Source organism: Solanum pennellii, chromosome 11 (assembly GCF_001406875.1).
Source record: "Solanum pennellii chromosome 11, SPENNV200".
NCBI lineage: Eukaryota > Viridiplantae > Streptophyta > Magnoliopsida > Solanales > Solanaceae > Solanum > Solanum pennellii.
The window spans coordinates 23,913,107-23,928,691 of NC_028647.1; the positions used below are offsets into that span (position 1 = coordinate 23,913,107).

At 37.3% G+C, this 15,585-nt stretch overlaps 1 protein-coding gene across 1 annotated transcript; it reads left to right on the forward strand.

The window, feature by feature from the left end:
• Nucleotides 1-787: 787 nt before the first annotated feature.
• Nucleotides 788-1,665, forward strand: LOC107003754. Its single transcript, XM_015202042.1, has 3 exons — nucleotides 788-1,021; nucleotides 1,104-1,268; nucleotides 1,351-1,665. Exons 1-3 carry the CDS (start codon nucleotides 788-790, stop codon nucleotides 1,663-1,665), a joined length of 714 nt encoding a protein of 237 aa, XP_015057528.1.
• The last annotated feature ends 13,920 nt before the right edge of the window (nucleotides 1,666-15,585 follow it).

Sequence of the window (15,585 nt, forward strand, 5' to 3'; positions counted from 1 at the left end):
AAGTTCATATATTTTTATTTGTTAATCCCATTGAAGCTATTCAAATTAAGTTCGAATTATATGTTTTATTTGTTATCTTGTATTTATCGATGTTAAGCAAACTTTTGGCCGTTTTTTATATTATTGTTTTATTCTACTATTTTTGTATATCACATGTTAATCATAATTGTATATTGTTTTTTTCTCCTCCTCAATTTAAAAAAAAAAATTTAGACGGGATCCACACTTGTGGATTTCGAAGGGTACCTAATCCCTTACCTTCGAAATAAGTTGTACTCTTTACCTAGAACTGATTGGTTTATTAGACTTTCTTTTAAGTTAATTTATTAATTAGTTTCCTATTTATCCTAAAATTAGGTGACGACTCGTTTAACCTTTTTCCATTTCACCCTTTTAAAATTCTTTTAAATATATTTTAATTGAGTCACTGCAATGTTGCATCCTTTTTGGGATGTCAACAGTAACCTGGCGCAAATTGAGGATATGATGGAGAAGATGATGAGAAGGTTCAATGAAACTAATGAGAATGTTAAAGAGATGAGGGACGACTTATCTGGTATTGCTAAAAAGTTTGATGCTCACGCAGTTTCAATCAAGCATCTTGATCTATAGATTAATCAGTTGTCTACCACAATGAACTCAAGGCAACCAGGAACTCTTCCAAGCGACACCATCCAGAATCAAAAAATGATGGGAATTGTATGGCGGTTACTAATTGAGGGGGTAAGCAACCATTGATCCACTGATGCCGTCTGGGGTGTAGATTGATCCTTGAAAAGATAATGAGATGACAGAGGTTAGTAGAGAGCACGAGAATGCGAGTGAAAAAGAGGATGTGGTCACAAATATAATGGTTCACTTGCCTAGGACTCCACCTCTCTTTCCTCAAATATTAGCAAAGAAGACTGAAGAAGGAAAATACTGCAGGTTCATCACTATACTAAAACAACTTTCCATCACTGCTCTGTTGATTGAATCTCTAGATAAAATGCCTGGTTATGTGAAATTTATGAAGTATATGGTTACAAAGAAGAGATATGTGGTTTTGAGGATGACGATAAATTGCAACATTGTAGTGATGTTGCTAAAAATCCCTTGTTCAGAAAAAGGAAGATCCCAGTGCTTTCACTATCCCTTGTACCATTGGGTTATTGCACTTCTCCAAGGAACTATGTGATCTTGGTGGTAGAATTAATCTCATGCCATTGTCCATGTACAAGAAGTTGGGATTGGGTGATGTGAAAGCAACTACAATGCGGTTTTTCATGGTGGATAGAACTATGAAGAGGCCTATTGGAGTGTTCCATGACATGCTAGTGAAAGTCTGATTTTGTTATTCTTGATTGTAAGGTTGACTTTGAAGTTCTTGTCCTTGCGAGACCATTTCTTGCCACGGGGCGTGCTTTGGTTTACATAGAGAAAGGGAAGATGAAGTTAGGACTTAACAATGAAAAAATGACTTTCAATATTTGTAGGTCCATGAAGCAGAGTGGTGAGATCCAATCAGTATCTGCTACAAATTTTAGAAGTAAGAGTGGTTCGGAGGCACAAATCGAGGAGAGACTGGGTGTTGAGGCGTTAACAACAGTGATAATGAACTTCGCGATTGATTTCATCGAAGATTATGATGAGTTCGTGGCCGCACCTGATAGGTGCAAATATTAGCCAAAGCCTAAAAAGTTGGACTTGAATATGGAAAATCGTGAGACTCCACCAGCAAGACCATCTGTGGAAGATGCACCTAAACTGGAACTCAAGGCTCTACCCCCACATTTGACGTATGCATTCTTGGGTATGGATGAGAAACTTCCAGTCATTATTGTGGCATATCTTAATGGGCGACAAGTCGAGTGTTTGGTAGCACTACTAAAGAGGTTCAAGCGAGCTATTGGGTGGACTATTTTAGATATTATCAGAATCCGTCCAGTATTTATGATCACAAAATTCAACTCATGTCGGACTATAAGCCTAGGATCGAGCATCAGAGAATATTAAATCCGCCTATGCATGAGGTAGTGAAGAAGGAGATTAATTAATGGTTGGATGCTCGAGTCATCTACCCCATCACAGAAATTTAGTTGGGCATGCCTGGTTCAGTGTGTGACTAAGAAGGGTGGTATAACTGTGGTCTCGAATAAAAGAAACTAGCTTGTTCCGATGCGACCGACGACTAAATAGAGAACTTGCATGTATTACAAAAATTTGAAAGCTTGGACAGAGAAGGACCATTTCCTTATGCCCTTCATGGATAATATGCTTGATAGACATTCAGGAAAGGGATGATACTGCTTCCTTCATGGGTATTTGGGCTACAATCAAATCTCTATAGCCCCGGAAGAATAAGATAAACCACCTTCACTTGTCCGTATGGGACCTTTGAATTCAAACACATGCCATTTGGGTTTTGCAGTGCTCCAACAACCTTCCAGCGTTGCATGATGTTGATATTCTCCGACATAGTTGTCGACACTATTGACGTGTTCATGGACGATTTCTCGGTTGTTGGTGTTTCTTTTGGTAAATGCTTGGACAATATGGCTAAGGTACTTAAAAGGTGTGAAGATTGTTATTTAATGCGAAACTGAGAGAAGTGTCACTTTATGGTAAAAGACGGCATAGTGTTGGGGCACCGAATTTCTGAGAAAGGTATTGAGGTGGATAAGGCCAAAGTGGAGGTAATAGGAAAACTTCATCAACCTATCTCGGTAAAAGGTATAAGAAGTTTTCTGGGGCATGCAGGTTTCAATCGGCGGTTCATAAAAGATTTTTTTAAAATTTGCACATCCTTTGTGCAAGATGCTTGAAAATGAGAATAAATTTGTCTTTTATGATACTTTTCTTCTAGCATTTGAAGAGTGAAGAAAAAGTTGGTCTCTGTCCCCATCATTATTGCTCCAAATTGTGGGAACCATTTAAAGTCATGTGTGATGCTAGTGGGGTTGTGCTTGGCGTGGTATTGGGGAAAAGGCATGAAAAGATACTTCAGCCTATTTACTATGCAATCAAATCTCTAAATGCAGCCCAAAATAATTGCACAGTTACAGAACAAGAGGTCTCGTTGTGGTGTTTTCATTCAAGAAATTTTGCTCTTATTTGCTTAGGACTGTGGTCATAGTACACACAGACCATTCGTAGTTGAGGTATTTGATGGTCAAAAAGGATGAAAAACCACGACTCATTAGATGGGTTTTGTTGTTGCAAGGATTTAATTTTTTAGTGAAAGACTGCAAAGGGACAGCGAACCAAGTCGCCGATCACTTGTCTAGATTGTAACACCTCAAAGTCCTATGAACCTAGTCAAGAGCCTCATCTACCTAATAATGATTAAAATGATGTTTCCAGACCTAGACTGATATAATGAAGTTAATTTAGATGTATTAGATCCTAAGTGTCAAAGAAAGACCTTGATGTCCGGAAACAAGCGGAAATTGAACTAGTAGACGTCCCTATGTTTGGTGAAGGTTTCAGAGTGTCATATGAAGTCTAAAACTTGCAAAAATACTTTCAATAGGTAAAATATGGTATATAGGGTCCAAACCTCCAGTCATGACTCCCCAAAGACTACCCAAAAGGTCCTTGAGGAGGACCCGAACATTCGCAAGAATTGAAGGTTGCTACGAGTCGCGCAACCAAGAACTCAAGGCTGCTATGCATCATGCAGTGTACACACGACAGGGAAAAATTGCCTCATGAGGTGGGGCCTTCACGAGGCTCACTTCCTCGACCTGGATTTTAGCAAAAATAATTAGAATTACCCCAGCGACGTGCAACCACTTCCTAGATTTATTCACATCTTTTTTAAGTCAATTTAACTTCACAACAAGACCCAATTATCTTAGGGGTAGTTTTGGTAATTTAGGGAGTGAATATATATATTGGTTTAGGGTTAGTTTTAAGTCATTTTTACCCATTCAAATAAATTCCCCCAAATCTCTCTCACTTCTCTCTGTACTCAACCTTCATTGAAGAGGAGTTGAAGCTTGAAGAAGAAGACCGAATTGTCCAACTTTTTACTCCAAATTTGTGGGCAATCATCAAATAAGGTACGGGGATATTGATTCATGGACTAGTTTGTCCATGAATCCCTTCAAAGCTTCTAATTTTGAATTTCATTTCATGACCAAAAACTAGGGCTTGTGATCTTGCCATGGATTCAATCCAAAATCGTTTTCTTTATGTTATATGCATTATATTCTTACTATATTGGGATTAATTGATGAATTATACTTTGAAGATATCTCAAGAACCCATGTGCATCCTATGACGTAATTTCATGAATGTTATTGGATGAATTGGGTAGAGATGAATGTGATATATTGTAATTGATGATTATCTAGCCATAAAATCTTGTTTTCTTGCTATTGTAATGTATATGGGGATGATCATGATAGTTGATTGCTAACCTTGAAAAGAAGGTAAATTCTAGGGTTGTATATATGATGAAGGATATTTTACATAGAGTTTGAATTTGGTTGCACGGTGTATGGCTTATGGAAGGAGGCAAGAAAGGTAATTAGGATGGTTTTGCATTCTCTTGAACCTTGTCTGTTGTGTAGTATAAACCATGTATAATGAGAATGGCCTCTTGTGTTTATTGAAAGTACAGTTCTCATGAAAAACTATAAACAAGACTATGAAGGTTCTACTCACATATATATGATGACTCTAGGGTGAAAGTGCATTCTCACCTAATAAATCTAAGAGCTTTATGTCGAATTGTATTGAATGAAGATAAATTACTCTTGATAGATGTAGATACATCTAAGAGAAAAATGGTAGTAACTTGGGTAGTATACTAAGCACCGAGTGGATATGAACAATGAGGAAAAGACCCTCCCGTTAATGAAATATGCTGGATCATCCAAGTGATTACTCATGATATGAAATCCTTCTAGCTAACGAAATACGCTGGGTTTCTAGAAGCAATCTCACTACCCCTAAGCTACATGCCCCCGTAGGATATAGCTAGTGGATCCACATAATAGCTAGCTTCTATGTTTCACCTTGGCAAGTGAACACCCTTTTTCAATGTAGGGCTTTATGAAACCTGATTCCATGGAAGCTCCCATGGTATATGTTGGTAACGGTTGCTCTTACCTAAAGTAATAAAGTAATAAAGCAATGAAGAAGTATGAACTAGTCTATAACTCCGAATGAGTTTATTAAGTAGAAGTGGGGTATGAGATTTTACCTGTACATTGCACTAGTATACTTGGAAGGTTGTTGTAGGTGGTTCCTTATAATTATGAAATGATTATGACAAGGTGGTTTCTATGGGAATGCTTGGTAGGGTTGGTAGTATGGGATGGTAACTCTACATTGCACTAGTGAACTCTTAGGAAGGGCTAAAGTCATGTTGTGTTGAAGTCTTGGTATTATGAAATTACGTGCTTATCTATTGTATTTTTGATGCATTTGGCTTTCAAAACCTTATATATGCATGCATTACATATAAATGTCCTTTTCTCATGTTTTAAATTTTTTTTCGCATATCTTCATTCTTAGTGCATTAATTGTACTAAACCTTTTTTTTTTGCTTTTTATATTATGAGAATAGGTTCCGTCTAGTTGGTTTCTCCTCCGTTTTTTAAGAAAGCTTGGACTTCTATTCTCCAAGGCACTGTGGTAGGTCCTCAAAGATTCGAGGACATATGCACTAGTGGACACTTTATATTTTCTCTATTGATGGTAATAGAACTAGTAATCTTCTCTTATGTACATTTGTTCTAAAGATTATTATGTCTAAAGGGCTAAGACCCTATTTGTAGACTTCTGTTGAAATATTATAAATAGATTTTGGTGCGAGACAATGTTACAATATGATCATGAATCGCTTATATTGCTAATCTAGAAGTCTATGTAAACTTTATAAGCGAAGAGTCTACGTAAACAACAAATATAATACGTGAGAAGTCTAAGTACACTTCACCATGTAAAAGTTTTAAAAGTTCATTTTGCCTTACGATTATGCTAAGAGGTTAGTATGAGACTTCTTCGAGGTCGAGTACTCTGGTACTGTCTAGGGGGCGATCCCGAGCGTTAAAAAACTTAGTATCATAGTATAAGGTTTTGGGATTAGAATAGGGTTGATGTCCCACACACCATATTAAGTAGAGTCGTATTAATAAATGTAGACTGCGCCACCTTTATGAATAGGAGGATATGAGATAATTATAAACCTTCCTTTCTTCATTATTGTATGATCTTGCTTGGAGTCCTAATCCTATTTCATTATTTCCTTTTAATCATTTTTTGTGCTCATAGGCCATGAATACAAGGAGGAATAATTCTAGGAGGGCTGAAGAGGAGAATGCTAATGAGGAGATTCCCCCTCAAGCTCCTCAAAACCCTCAAGTTCCCATTAAAGAGGGAGGAGATATGTCTGATGTTGAGGTAAGGGATGTCATCCATAGTATGAATCAAGTGTTGGCTACTCAAGTTGCAAGGAATACTAGGGTCCAAGTGAATCCCAATTCTAGCACCACCGCTTCAAGGATAAGAAATTTCACAAGGACGAATCCCCCTACTTTGTTTGGATCCAAAGTGGAGAAAGACTCTCAAGGGCTTATAGGTACTTAAGGTGGTATATTCCATGAGTGTGACTCCTCAAGAAAATTTGGAATTGTATGCCTATCAACTCAAAGATGTGGCTCAAGTTTGGTATGAACAATGAAAGGATGAGAGGCCAGCTTGAGAGGGTCGGATCCCTTGGGGAATGTTCAAAATGACATTCCTTGATAGTTTCTTTCCCTTGGAACTAAGGGAGATGAAAATGCAAGAATTCGTTAATCTTCATCAAGGGAATACGAGTTTGAAGGAGTATTGCTTGAAGTTCACTCAACTATCTAAGTATGCTCTCACCATGGTAGCATGACTGTAGAGCAAAGATGCACAAGTTTGTTATGGGGGTATCCGATCTTATGGTGAATGAATGTATGTCGGCTATGCTAATTTTAAACATGTGCATTTCTCGCCTTATGGTCCATGCAGAACAAATCAAGGAACAAAAGCTTAAGCAAGTTGGTAGAGAATTGAAGAGATCAATGCCCGATGAAAGAAATTTTTCCACGATTAGGTTTGGAATACAAGACAAACAAAGTTTCAAAAAGTTATTTTCTAATCCAAGGCCCTCAATCTACAAAGACAAATCAAGGGAGAAGGAATATCCCTAGGACACAAGGAGAAAACAAGAGTGGTCCTATTGGGGAGAGAAACCCTTGTGCCAAGTGTGATAAAAAGCATGAAGCGAAGAGTCTTGCTGGTATGGGTGTTTGCTATGGTTATGGGAAGAGTGGTCAACAAATTAAGGATTGTCCAATTTGGGTAGCCTAGGGGAGAGAAGCTACGGAATCTCCCACCAATGCATAAAACTCCGATGCTTTCAAAAGAAATCGCTTTTATGCCCTTCAATCCCGAGGTGATCAAGAGAGCTCGACGGATGTTGTTATGGGTACGTTACAAGTATTTTCTATTGAATTCAATGCATTATTGGACCCCAGTGATACCTTGTCCTTTGTCACTCCTTTGGTAGCAACGATATTTAATATACTTCCTGGCGTCTTTCATGAACCTCTTTCGGTTTCTACCCTGGTGGGTGATTCCGTACATGTTAGAAGAGGTTATAAAGGTTGTTCCATGTAATTTCCCAATCGAATCAAATTGGTAGACTTGATAGAACTTGATAAGTTGGATTTTGATGTGATTTTGGGTATGGATTGGCTTAATTCTTGTTTTGCCTCAATTGATTATAGATATCTGGTAGTAAGGTTTCAATTCCCAAATGAACCTATTGTAGAGTGCAACGGGGGGAGACTAGCTCCAAAGATTCGAATTATATTTATGTCTTAAGGCTTGTAAGTTGATTGTGAAGGGTTTTATTGATCATATAGTGAGGGTCAAGGATATTGAATCTGAGACCCCTCCTTCTGAGTCGATCCATGTAGTGAGGGAGTTCTGGAAAGTCTTTCCCAATGACTTGCCCAAAATTCCGCTCAAGCGCGAAATTTACTTTAACATAGATTTATTGCCTGATACACCCTATTTAAAGCACTCCTTACTGGATGGGCCCTGATGAGTTGAAGTTCAAAGCAATGATTTACTAGAAAAAGGTTTCTTACAACCAAGTATCTCTCCATGGGATGCCCAGGTGTTGTTTGTGTGAATAAAGGATAGGTCTCTTAGGATGTGCATTGCTTCTCGACAATAAGGTCACCATAAAGAACAAGTACCCTCTTCCTAGGATCGATGATTTATTTTATCAACTCCATGGTCGGTATATCATTAATTCAGAGTTATAAAAATTGACATACCTAAGACAACTTTTCGAACTAGGTATGGCCATTTTGAATTCTGAGTCATGTATTTTCGACTAACAAATGCACCGATGGCTTTTATGGACTTCATGAATCATGTTTTTAGAAAGTACCTTGATTTGTTTGAGATTGTCTTTATTGACGACATTTTGATATACTCCAAAAGTGAAGGTGACCATGTTAACCATTTGACGATAGTATTGAAAGTCCTCAAGTATGCTCAAATCTATGCTAAATTTAGTAAGTGAGAGTTTTGGTTTAGATAGGTTTCTTTTCATGGATACATTGTGTCTATTGAAGAGATAAAAGTAGATTAAAAAAAAGACGGAAGCGGTCAAGATTTGGCCTAAACCATTGAGTCCTACCAACATTTGAAGCTTCTTAGGGTTAGCGGGGTATTATAGAAGTTCTATTGAAGGATTATCCTCAATTTCATCTCCATTAACGACTTTGACTCCAAAGAAGGCTAGGTTCGAATGGTTGAAGGCATGTGAGAGAAACTTTCAATTGTTGAAAGACAAGCTTACCTATGCTCCAATATTGGCTTTAACAGAGGGTACAGAAGCATTTGTGATATATTGTGACTCTTCTCGAGTAGGATTGGGTTGTGTTATCATGCAACATGGGAAGGTGATAGCATATGCTTCTGACAACTAAAGGTTCATGAGAAGAACTATCCAACTCATGATCTTGAATTGGCGGCTGTGGTATTTTCCTTGAAAATATGGAGGCATTATCTTTATGGGGTACATATGGACATTTTTACCGACCACAACAGTCTTCAATATGTCTTTATTCAAAAGGAGTTGAATCTCCAACATAGGCGAAGGTTATAACTTTTGAAGTACTATGATATGAGTGTCCTTTACAACTCCGACAATACTAATGTGGTTGAGGATGCTTTAAGACATATGACTTTGGGTGGTGTGTCTCATGTGGAAGAAACTAACAAAAACCAAGTGAAAGATTTTCATAGGTTGTCTCGGTCGGGTGTTCGTCTAGACGATCCTACAAATGGTGGTTTTATGATCCATCATAACTGCGAATCATCTTTAGTGGTTGAGTTGAAGTCCAAACAACATGTTGATCCATTATTGATGGAGTTGAAAGAATCGGTTCTTGGTAAGCTTAATGAGTCATTCTCCAAGGGGGATGGGGTACTTAGGTACAAAGGTAGGTTATGTGTACCGGATATTGATGATTTGAGAAATAGGATTTTGGCAGGAGCTCATTGTTCCCGATATTCTTTTCATCCGGGTGTCACCAAAATGTATCATGAAATTCAAGATATCTATTCGTGGGAAGGCTTGAAAAGGGACATACCGAAATTCATGTCTCGATGACCTAATATTCAACAAGTAAAGGTCGAGCATAAGAAGATGGGTTGTTGGACTCAAGTTATGAATGTTCCTACTTGGAAGTGGGAAGACATTATGGATTTCATAGTGGGTTTTCCTCGGACATAAAGGAAAAATGACTCAATATGGGTTGTGGTGGATAGGATGACGAAATCCTCTCATTTTATCCCCATTAAGTCTACTTTTTTGGCAGAAACATATGCTAGGATATACCTTAACAAGAATGTGATTCTTCATGGGATCCCTTTATCCATCATATCCGATAGGGGTGCACAATTCACTTCTCATTTTGGAAGTCATTTAAAAAAGGTTTGGGTAGCCAAGTAAAGCTAAGCACCGCTTTTCATCCTCAAACCGATGGTCAAGCGGAACGTACCATTCAAACTCTAAAAGATATGTTAAGAGCTTGTGATTGATTTCAAAGGGAATGGGAACGATCTACTAGCGTTGATTGAGTTCTCTTATAATAATAGCTACCATTTGAGCATTGCCATGGCTCCTTTTGAAGCACTATATGGTGTGAGGTGTAGATCTCTTGTTTGGTGATCTGAGGTTAGTGATCCATCACTTCTTGGCCCCGAAATTGTCTATGAAGCTTAAAGGAAAGTTCATGTGATAAGGGATAGTTTTAAAGCGACCTATAGTCGACAAAAGTCTTCTGTCGATAATAGGAGAAGAGACCTTGAATTTGAAGTGGGTGATAGGGTGTATTTTCATATTTCACCTATGAAAGGGGTGATCATATTCGGTAAGAAGGGAAAACTTAGTCCCCATTTATGTGGGTCCCTATGGAATATTGCAACAAGTTGGAAAGGTTGCATATCAGTTGAAGTTACCTAGTGAACTAGCTTCGATTCATCCGATATTTCACATCTCCATGCTAATGAAATGTATTGATGATGCCGAGTCCATTCTCCATATTGAAAGGCTAGGTTTTGATGAGAACCTTTCCTATGAAGAGGTTCCGATGGAAATGCTTGATCAACAAATTATTGTTGAGGAAAAAAAGTGTCCTCCATGAAAGTTCTATGGAGAAACAACCTAGTCGAGGGGCCAACATGGGAGGCCGAGGATGACATGAAGTCCCGTTACCCTCATTTTTTTCCTAATTAAGGTCAATTGTCCCTATAATCATTGAATAATGTGCATTCGGCTTATTTTCTAAGTATGTGCATATTCTGCTAAAGGTTTATTTCAAAATGAGTTCTCATGAAAAATGATTTTTTGTTAACTTGCACTAATGTGAAATATATGTTTTTGTCTTCTTGATGTTGTCTTGAGAAGAATAGCATGATAACTCTTTGATGTCATTTTGAGCACATATTGTTATTGAGAAGGTAGTTCCTCATAATATGTTATGGAAAGTTGAGATCTTATGTATTGTGACTTGTGATTTGAGTTGCTATGTGTAATGTCATGTTTTGTATAGATTTGTTAAGTAATCCTATGAGTTGTGACTCATAATGATTATGTTCTTCTTGTTGTTGAGTGGGCTGCTAGTATTGAGTCTTGTCTCTCCCAATGAAAATATTTTGGTGTCATTCGAGGACGAATGTTCCTAAGGGGAGGTGGATAATGTACCACCTCAAAAGTCCTATGAACCTAGACTAGAGCCTCACCTACCTAATAATGATTAAAATGATGTGTCCAGACCTATATTAACATACTAAAGTTGATTTAGAACTATTAGAGCGTAAGTGTCAAAAAAGACTCTAATGTCCAAAAACTAGCGAAATTGAACTAGTAGACGTTCCTATGTTTGGTGAAGGTTTGGGAGTGTCATATGAAGTATAAAACTTGTAAAAATAATTTAAATAGGCAAAATATTTTATATACGGTCCAAATATCCAGTCACGACTCCCAAGGACAAGCCAAAGGGTCCTTGAGGAGTAGCCGAACATTGGCAAGAAGGCTTCAAAACCAGCCTGGGTGTAGACAAGAATTGAAGGTTGCCACGCGCCGTGCAGCTTACACTAGTCAAGAAAAAATTGCCTCGTGATGCGGGTATTTCACGACTCTCACTGCCTCGACCCGAATTTCGTAAAAAATAATTGGAAATATCCTCGCGACACACAGGCACTTTCTTAATTCGTTTTCGTCGTTGTTAAGTCAATTTGACTTCACAAAAAGATCCAATTAAGTGAGGTGTCTTTTGGGTAATTTTGGGGTTGACTATATATTAATTTAGGGTAATTTTTAAGTCATTTTTACCCATTCAAATCAATTCCTCCACATCTCTCTCTCTTCTCTATTTACTGAACCTCCATTGAAAAGGAGTTAAAGCTTGAAGAAGAAGACCGGATCTGTAAACTTTCCACTCCAAATTTGTGGGCAATCATCAAATAAGGTATGGTGGTATTGATTCATGGATTATATTCTCCATGCAGCCCTTAAAAACTTCTAATTTTGAATTCTATTTTATCACAAAAAAATAGGGCTTGTGATCTATCCATGGGTTCAGTCCAAAATCATTTTTTTATGTTATATGCATTGTATTGTGACTATAATGCGATTAATTGATGATTTATATTGTGAAAACCTCCAAGAAACCATGTAAACCCTATAACCTAATTCATGAATGTTATTGGATGAATTGGGTAGAGATGAATATGATATATTGTAATTGATGATTATCCAGCCATAAAATCTTTTTTTCTTGTCTATTGTAATGTATATGGGGATGATAATGATATTTGATTCCTAACCTTGAAAAGAGGGTAAATTCTAGGGTTGTATATATGATGAAGGATATTGTACATAGACATTGAATTTTCTTGCAAGGTGTATGACTTATGAAGGAGGCAAGAAAGGTAATTAGATTGGCGTTGCATTCTCTTTAACCTTGTCTACTGTGTAGTATAAACCTTGTATAATGAGATTGGCCTCTTGTGCTGATTGAAAGTATAGTGCTCATGAAAACACTATAATCAAGACTATGAAGGCACAACTTACATATGTATGATGATTTTACGGTGAATGTGCATTCTCACCAAATGAATCTAAGAGCTTTATGTCGAATAGTATTGCATGAAGACAAATTTTTCTTCACAAGTGTAGATACAATTAAGAGAAACAGTGGTAGTAACTTGGGAAGTATAATAAGCACCGAGTGGATATATACAATGAGGAAAAAACCCTCCTGTTAATGCAATAGGTCAGGGCCATCCAAGTGGTTACTCATGAGATGAAAGACTTCCCGCAAATGCAATAGGCCAGGTTTCTAGAAGCAACCTCAATATCCTTTAACTATGTGGCCCCGTAGGATATAGCTAGTGGATCCACATAATAGATAGTTTGTAGTTTTCACCTTGCCAAGTATAACACCCTTTTTTGGTGTGGGGATTTATGACACCCGATTCTATGGAAGATCTCATGGTCTATGTCTGTTATGGTTGCTCTTACCTAAAGGAATAAAGGAATTAATTAGTAAAGAAGTATAAACTATTTTATAAATCCTAATGAGTTTACTAAGTAGAAGTGGGGTATGATATTTTACTTGTACATTGCACTAGTATACTTGGAAGGTTGTTGTATGTGGTTCCTCATAATTATGAAATGATTATGACAACATGCCTTATCAAATGAAGGTAAAAAGGTAACAAGGTAACATGTGTGACCAAGGTAGTTTCTATGGGAATGCTTGGTAGGGTTGGTAGTATGGGATGGTAACTTTACATTGCACTAGTGGACTCTTAGGAAAGGCTAAAGTCATGTTGTGTTGAAATCTTGGTATTATGAATTTATTGTCTTATGTGTTATATTTTTTATGCATTTGGCTTTCAAAACCTAATACATGAATTACATGTAAATTTCCTTTTGTCATATTTTAAAAGTTTTTACGCATATTTTCATACTTAGTGCATTAATTGTGCTAAACCCTTTTTTCTCCCTTTTATATTATGAGTATAGGTTTCGTCTAGTTGGTTGCTCCTCCGTTTTTGAAGAAAGCTTGGACTTCTATTCTCCAAGGCATTGTGGTAGGTCCTCAAAGATTGGAGGACATATGCACTAGTGGACACTTTATGTTTTCTCTATTGATATAATAGAACTAGTAATCTTCTCTTATGTACATTTGTTTAAAAGATTATTTTGTCTAAAGGGGTAAGGACCCTATTTGTAGACTTTTGTTGAAATATTATCAATAGATGGTATTTTTAGACAATGTTAGAATATGATCATGAATCGCTTATATTGCTAATCAAGAAGCCTATATAAACTTCATAAGCGAGGAGTCTATGTAAAATCCACATATAATATGTGAGAATTCTAAGTACACTTCACCATGTAAAAGTTTAAAAATTTTCGCAGTATTTCAAGTTTATTATTCCATGAAGATTATGCTAAGAGGCTTGTATGAGAACTGTTAGAGGTCGAGTACACCGGTACCGTCTAGGGGGTGTTCCCTTGGATTTACATAGAAAGGAGGATTAAGTTTTACTTGATCTTTGTGAAGGGTGAGATCAATTATATGTTCCCACATGAAAAGGTATTGGCTGCTTCCCATGACTTCATTTATTGATTTGCCGACTTTGCTGATTATTTGTCAAGCCATTTGGTACCTCGGGATTTGTCGTCTCACCAAAGGAAAAAGTTCATGCATGATGTAATAAAATTTCTTTTGGGATGAGCCATACTTTTATCATAGTTGTGCTGATGGGATTATTCGTTATTATGTGCTCGAGGTTGATATGTTGAGTGTTCTTGGGGCGTATCATTCATCACCTGTTGGTGGGCATAATAGTGGTGTTCGGAGTGCGCACAAAATTTTGTAGAGTGGATATTATTGGTAAACTATCCACCAAGACACTCATGATTTCGCCAAGTCTTGTTGCAAAAGAGAGGGTTGGATTTCATAGAAGCAAGAACTTTCTATGAACTCAATCATGTTAATCGAGTTATTTGATGTATGTGGCATTGATTTTGTGTGGCCATTTGTGAGTTCATATGGGATGAAATATATTTTTGTTGCGGTTTGTTATGTATCGAAGTGGGTGGAAGCAATTGCACTCCCCAACAATGAAGGCAAGAGTGTCACCTCATTCTTGAAGAATAATATCTTCTCTAGATTTTTCACCCTAAGGGAAATTATCTGTGATGGAGGTTCCTACTTTTGCAATAATTTGTTTAAAGCATTGCTTGAGAAGTATGGTGTCCTCCATATTGTAGCTACTCCTTACCGCCCAGAACTAGTGGGCAAGTCAAAGTGTCCAACAGAGAGATAAAAACAAATTTTGGTAAACACAGTGAATGTGAATAGAACGAATTGGTCAAAGAATCTTGATGATTCTCTATGGGCCTACCCCATCGCATACAAGACTCCCATAGGTATGTATTGATACCAACTTGTATATGGGAGGTCTTACAATTTGTCTATAGAGCTAGAGCATAAAGTCATGTGGACAAGAAGACGCTTAACTTGGATTGGAATGCCGCATCAACTCTAAGGGTAAATGACTTGAATTTTCTTGATGAGTTTCACCTAAAAGCTTATGAAAATGCATCATTGTATAAAGAGAATATGAAAAAGTACCATGACCTAAGGATTGAAAAGTTAGATTTTGTAGATGTAGATCTTCTACTTCTGTTCAACTCTAGGTTTTGCTTATTTTCGGGCAAGCTCAAGTCCAAGTGGTCTGGATCTTTTTTACTCAAACAAGTGTTCCGCATGGAGCGGTGGAGCTTGAGAATAGTGAAGGAATAAGGTTCAAGGTGAATGGACAGAGGATAAAGCTTTATATGGGAAAAGAGAAAGTGTGCACCAAGTGATTTAGGTCTACTATCTTGATTAAGTCTGAGTAATCAAGAGGTTGGTGTCGTGTTGTGACTTTAGATCAATCTCTACTTGGAAGGCAACCCAAGGTATAAAATCTAGCCAACCCTAGGTTTATAATTTCTATTAGTTTTCTTTTGTTTAT

Bases quoted from the DNA above. Each gene is read 5' to 3' on its own strand.
- LOC107003754 (XM_015202042.1), top strand. From the start codon at position 788: ATGACAGAGGTTAGTAGAGAGCACGAGAATGCGAGTGAAAAAGAGGAT. The intron at 1,022-1,103 runs GTTACAAAGAAG...TCCCTTGTTCAG, and splicing joins TGAAATTTATGAAGTATATG to AAAAAGGAAGATCCCAGTGC. The intron at 1,269-1,350 runs GTGGATAGAACT...CTTGATTGTAAG, and splicing joins CTACAATGCGGTTTTTCATG to GTTGACTTTGAAGTTCTTGT.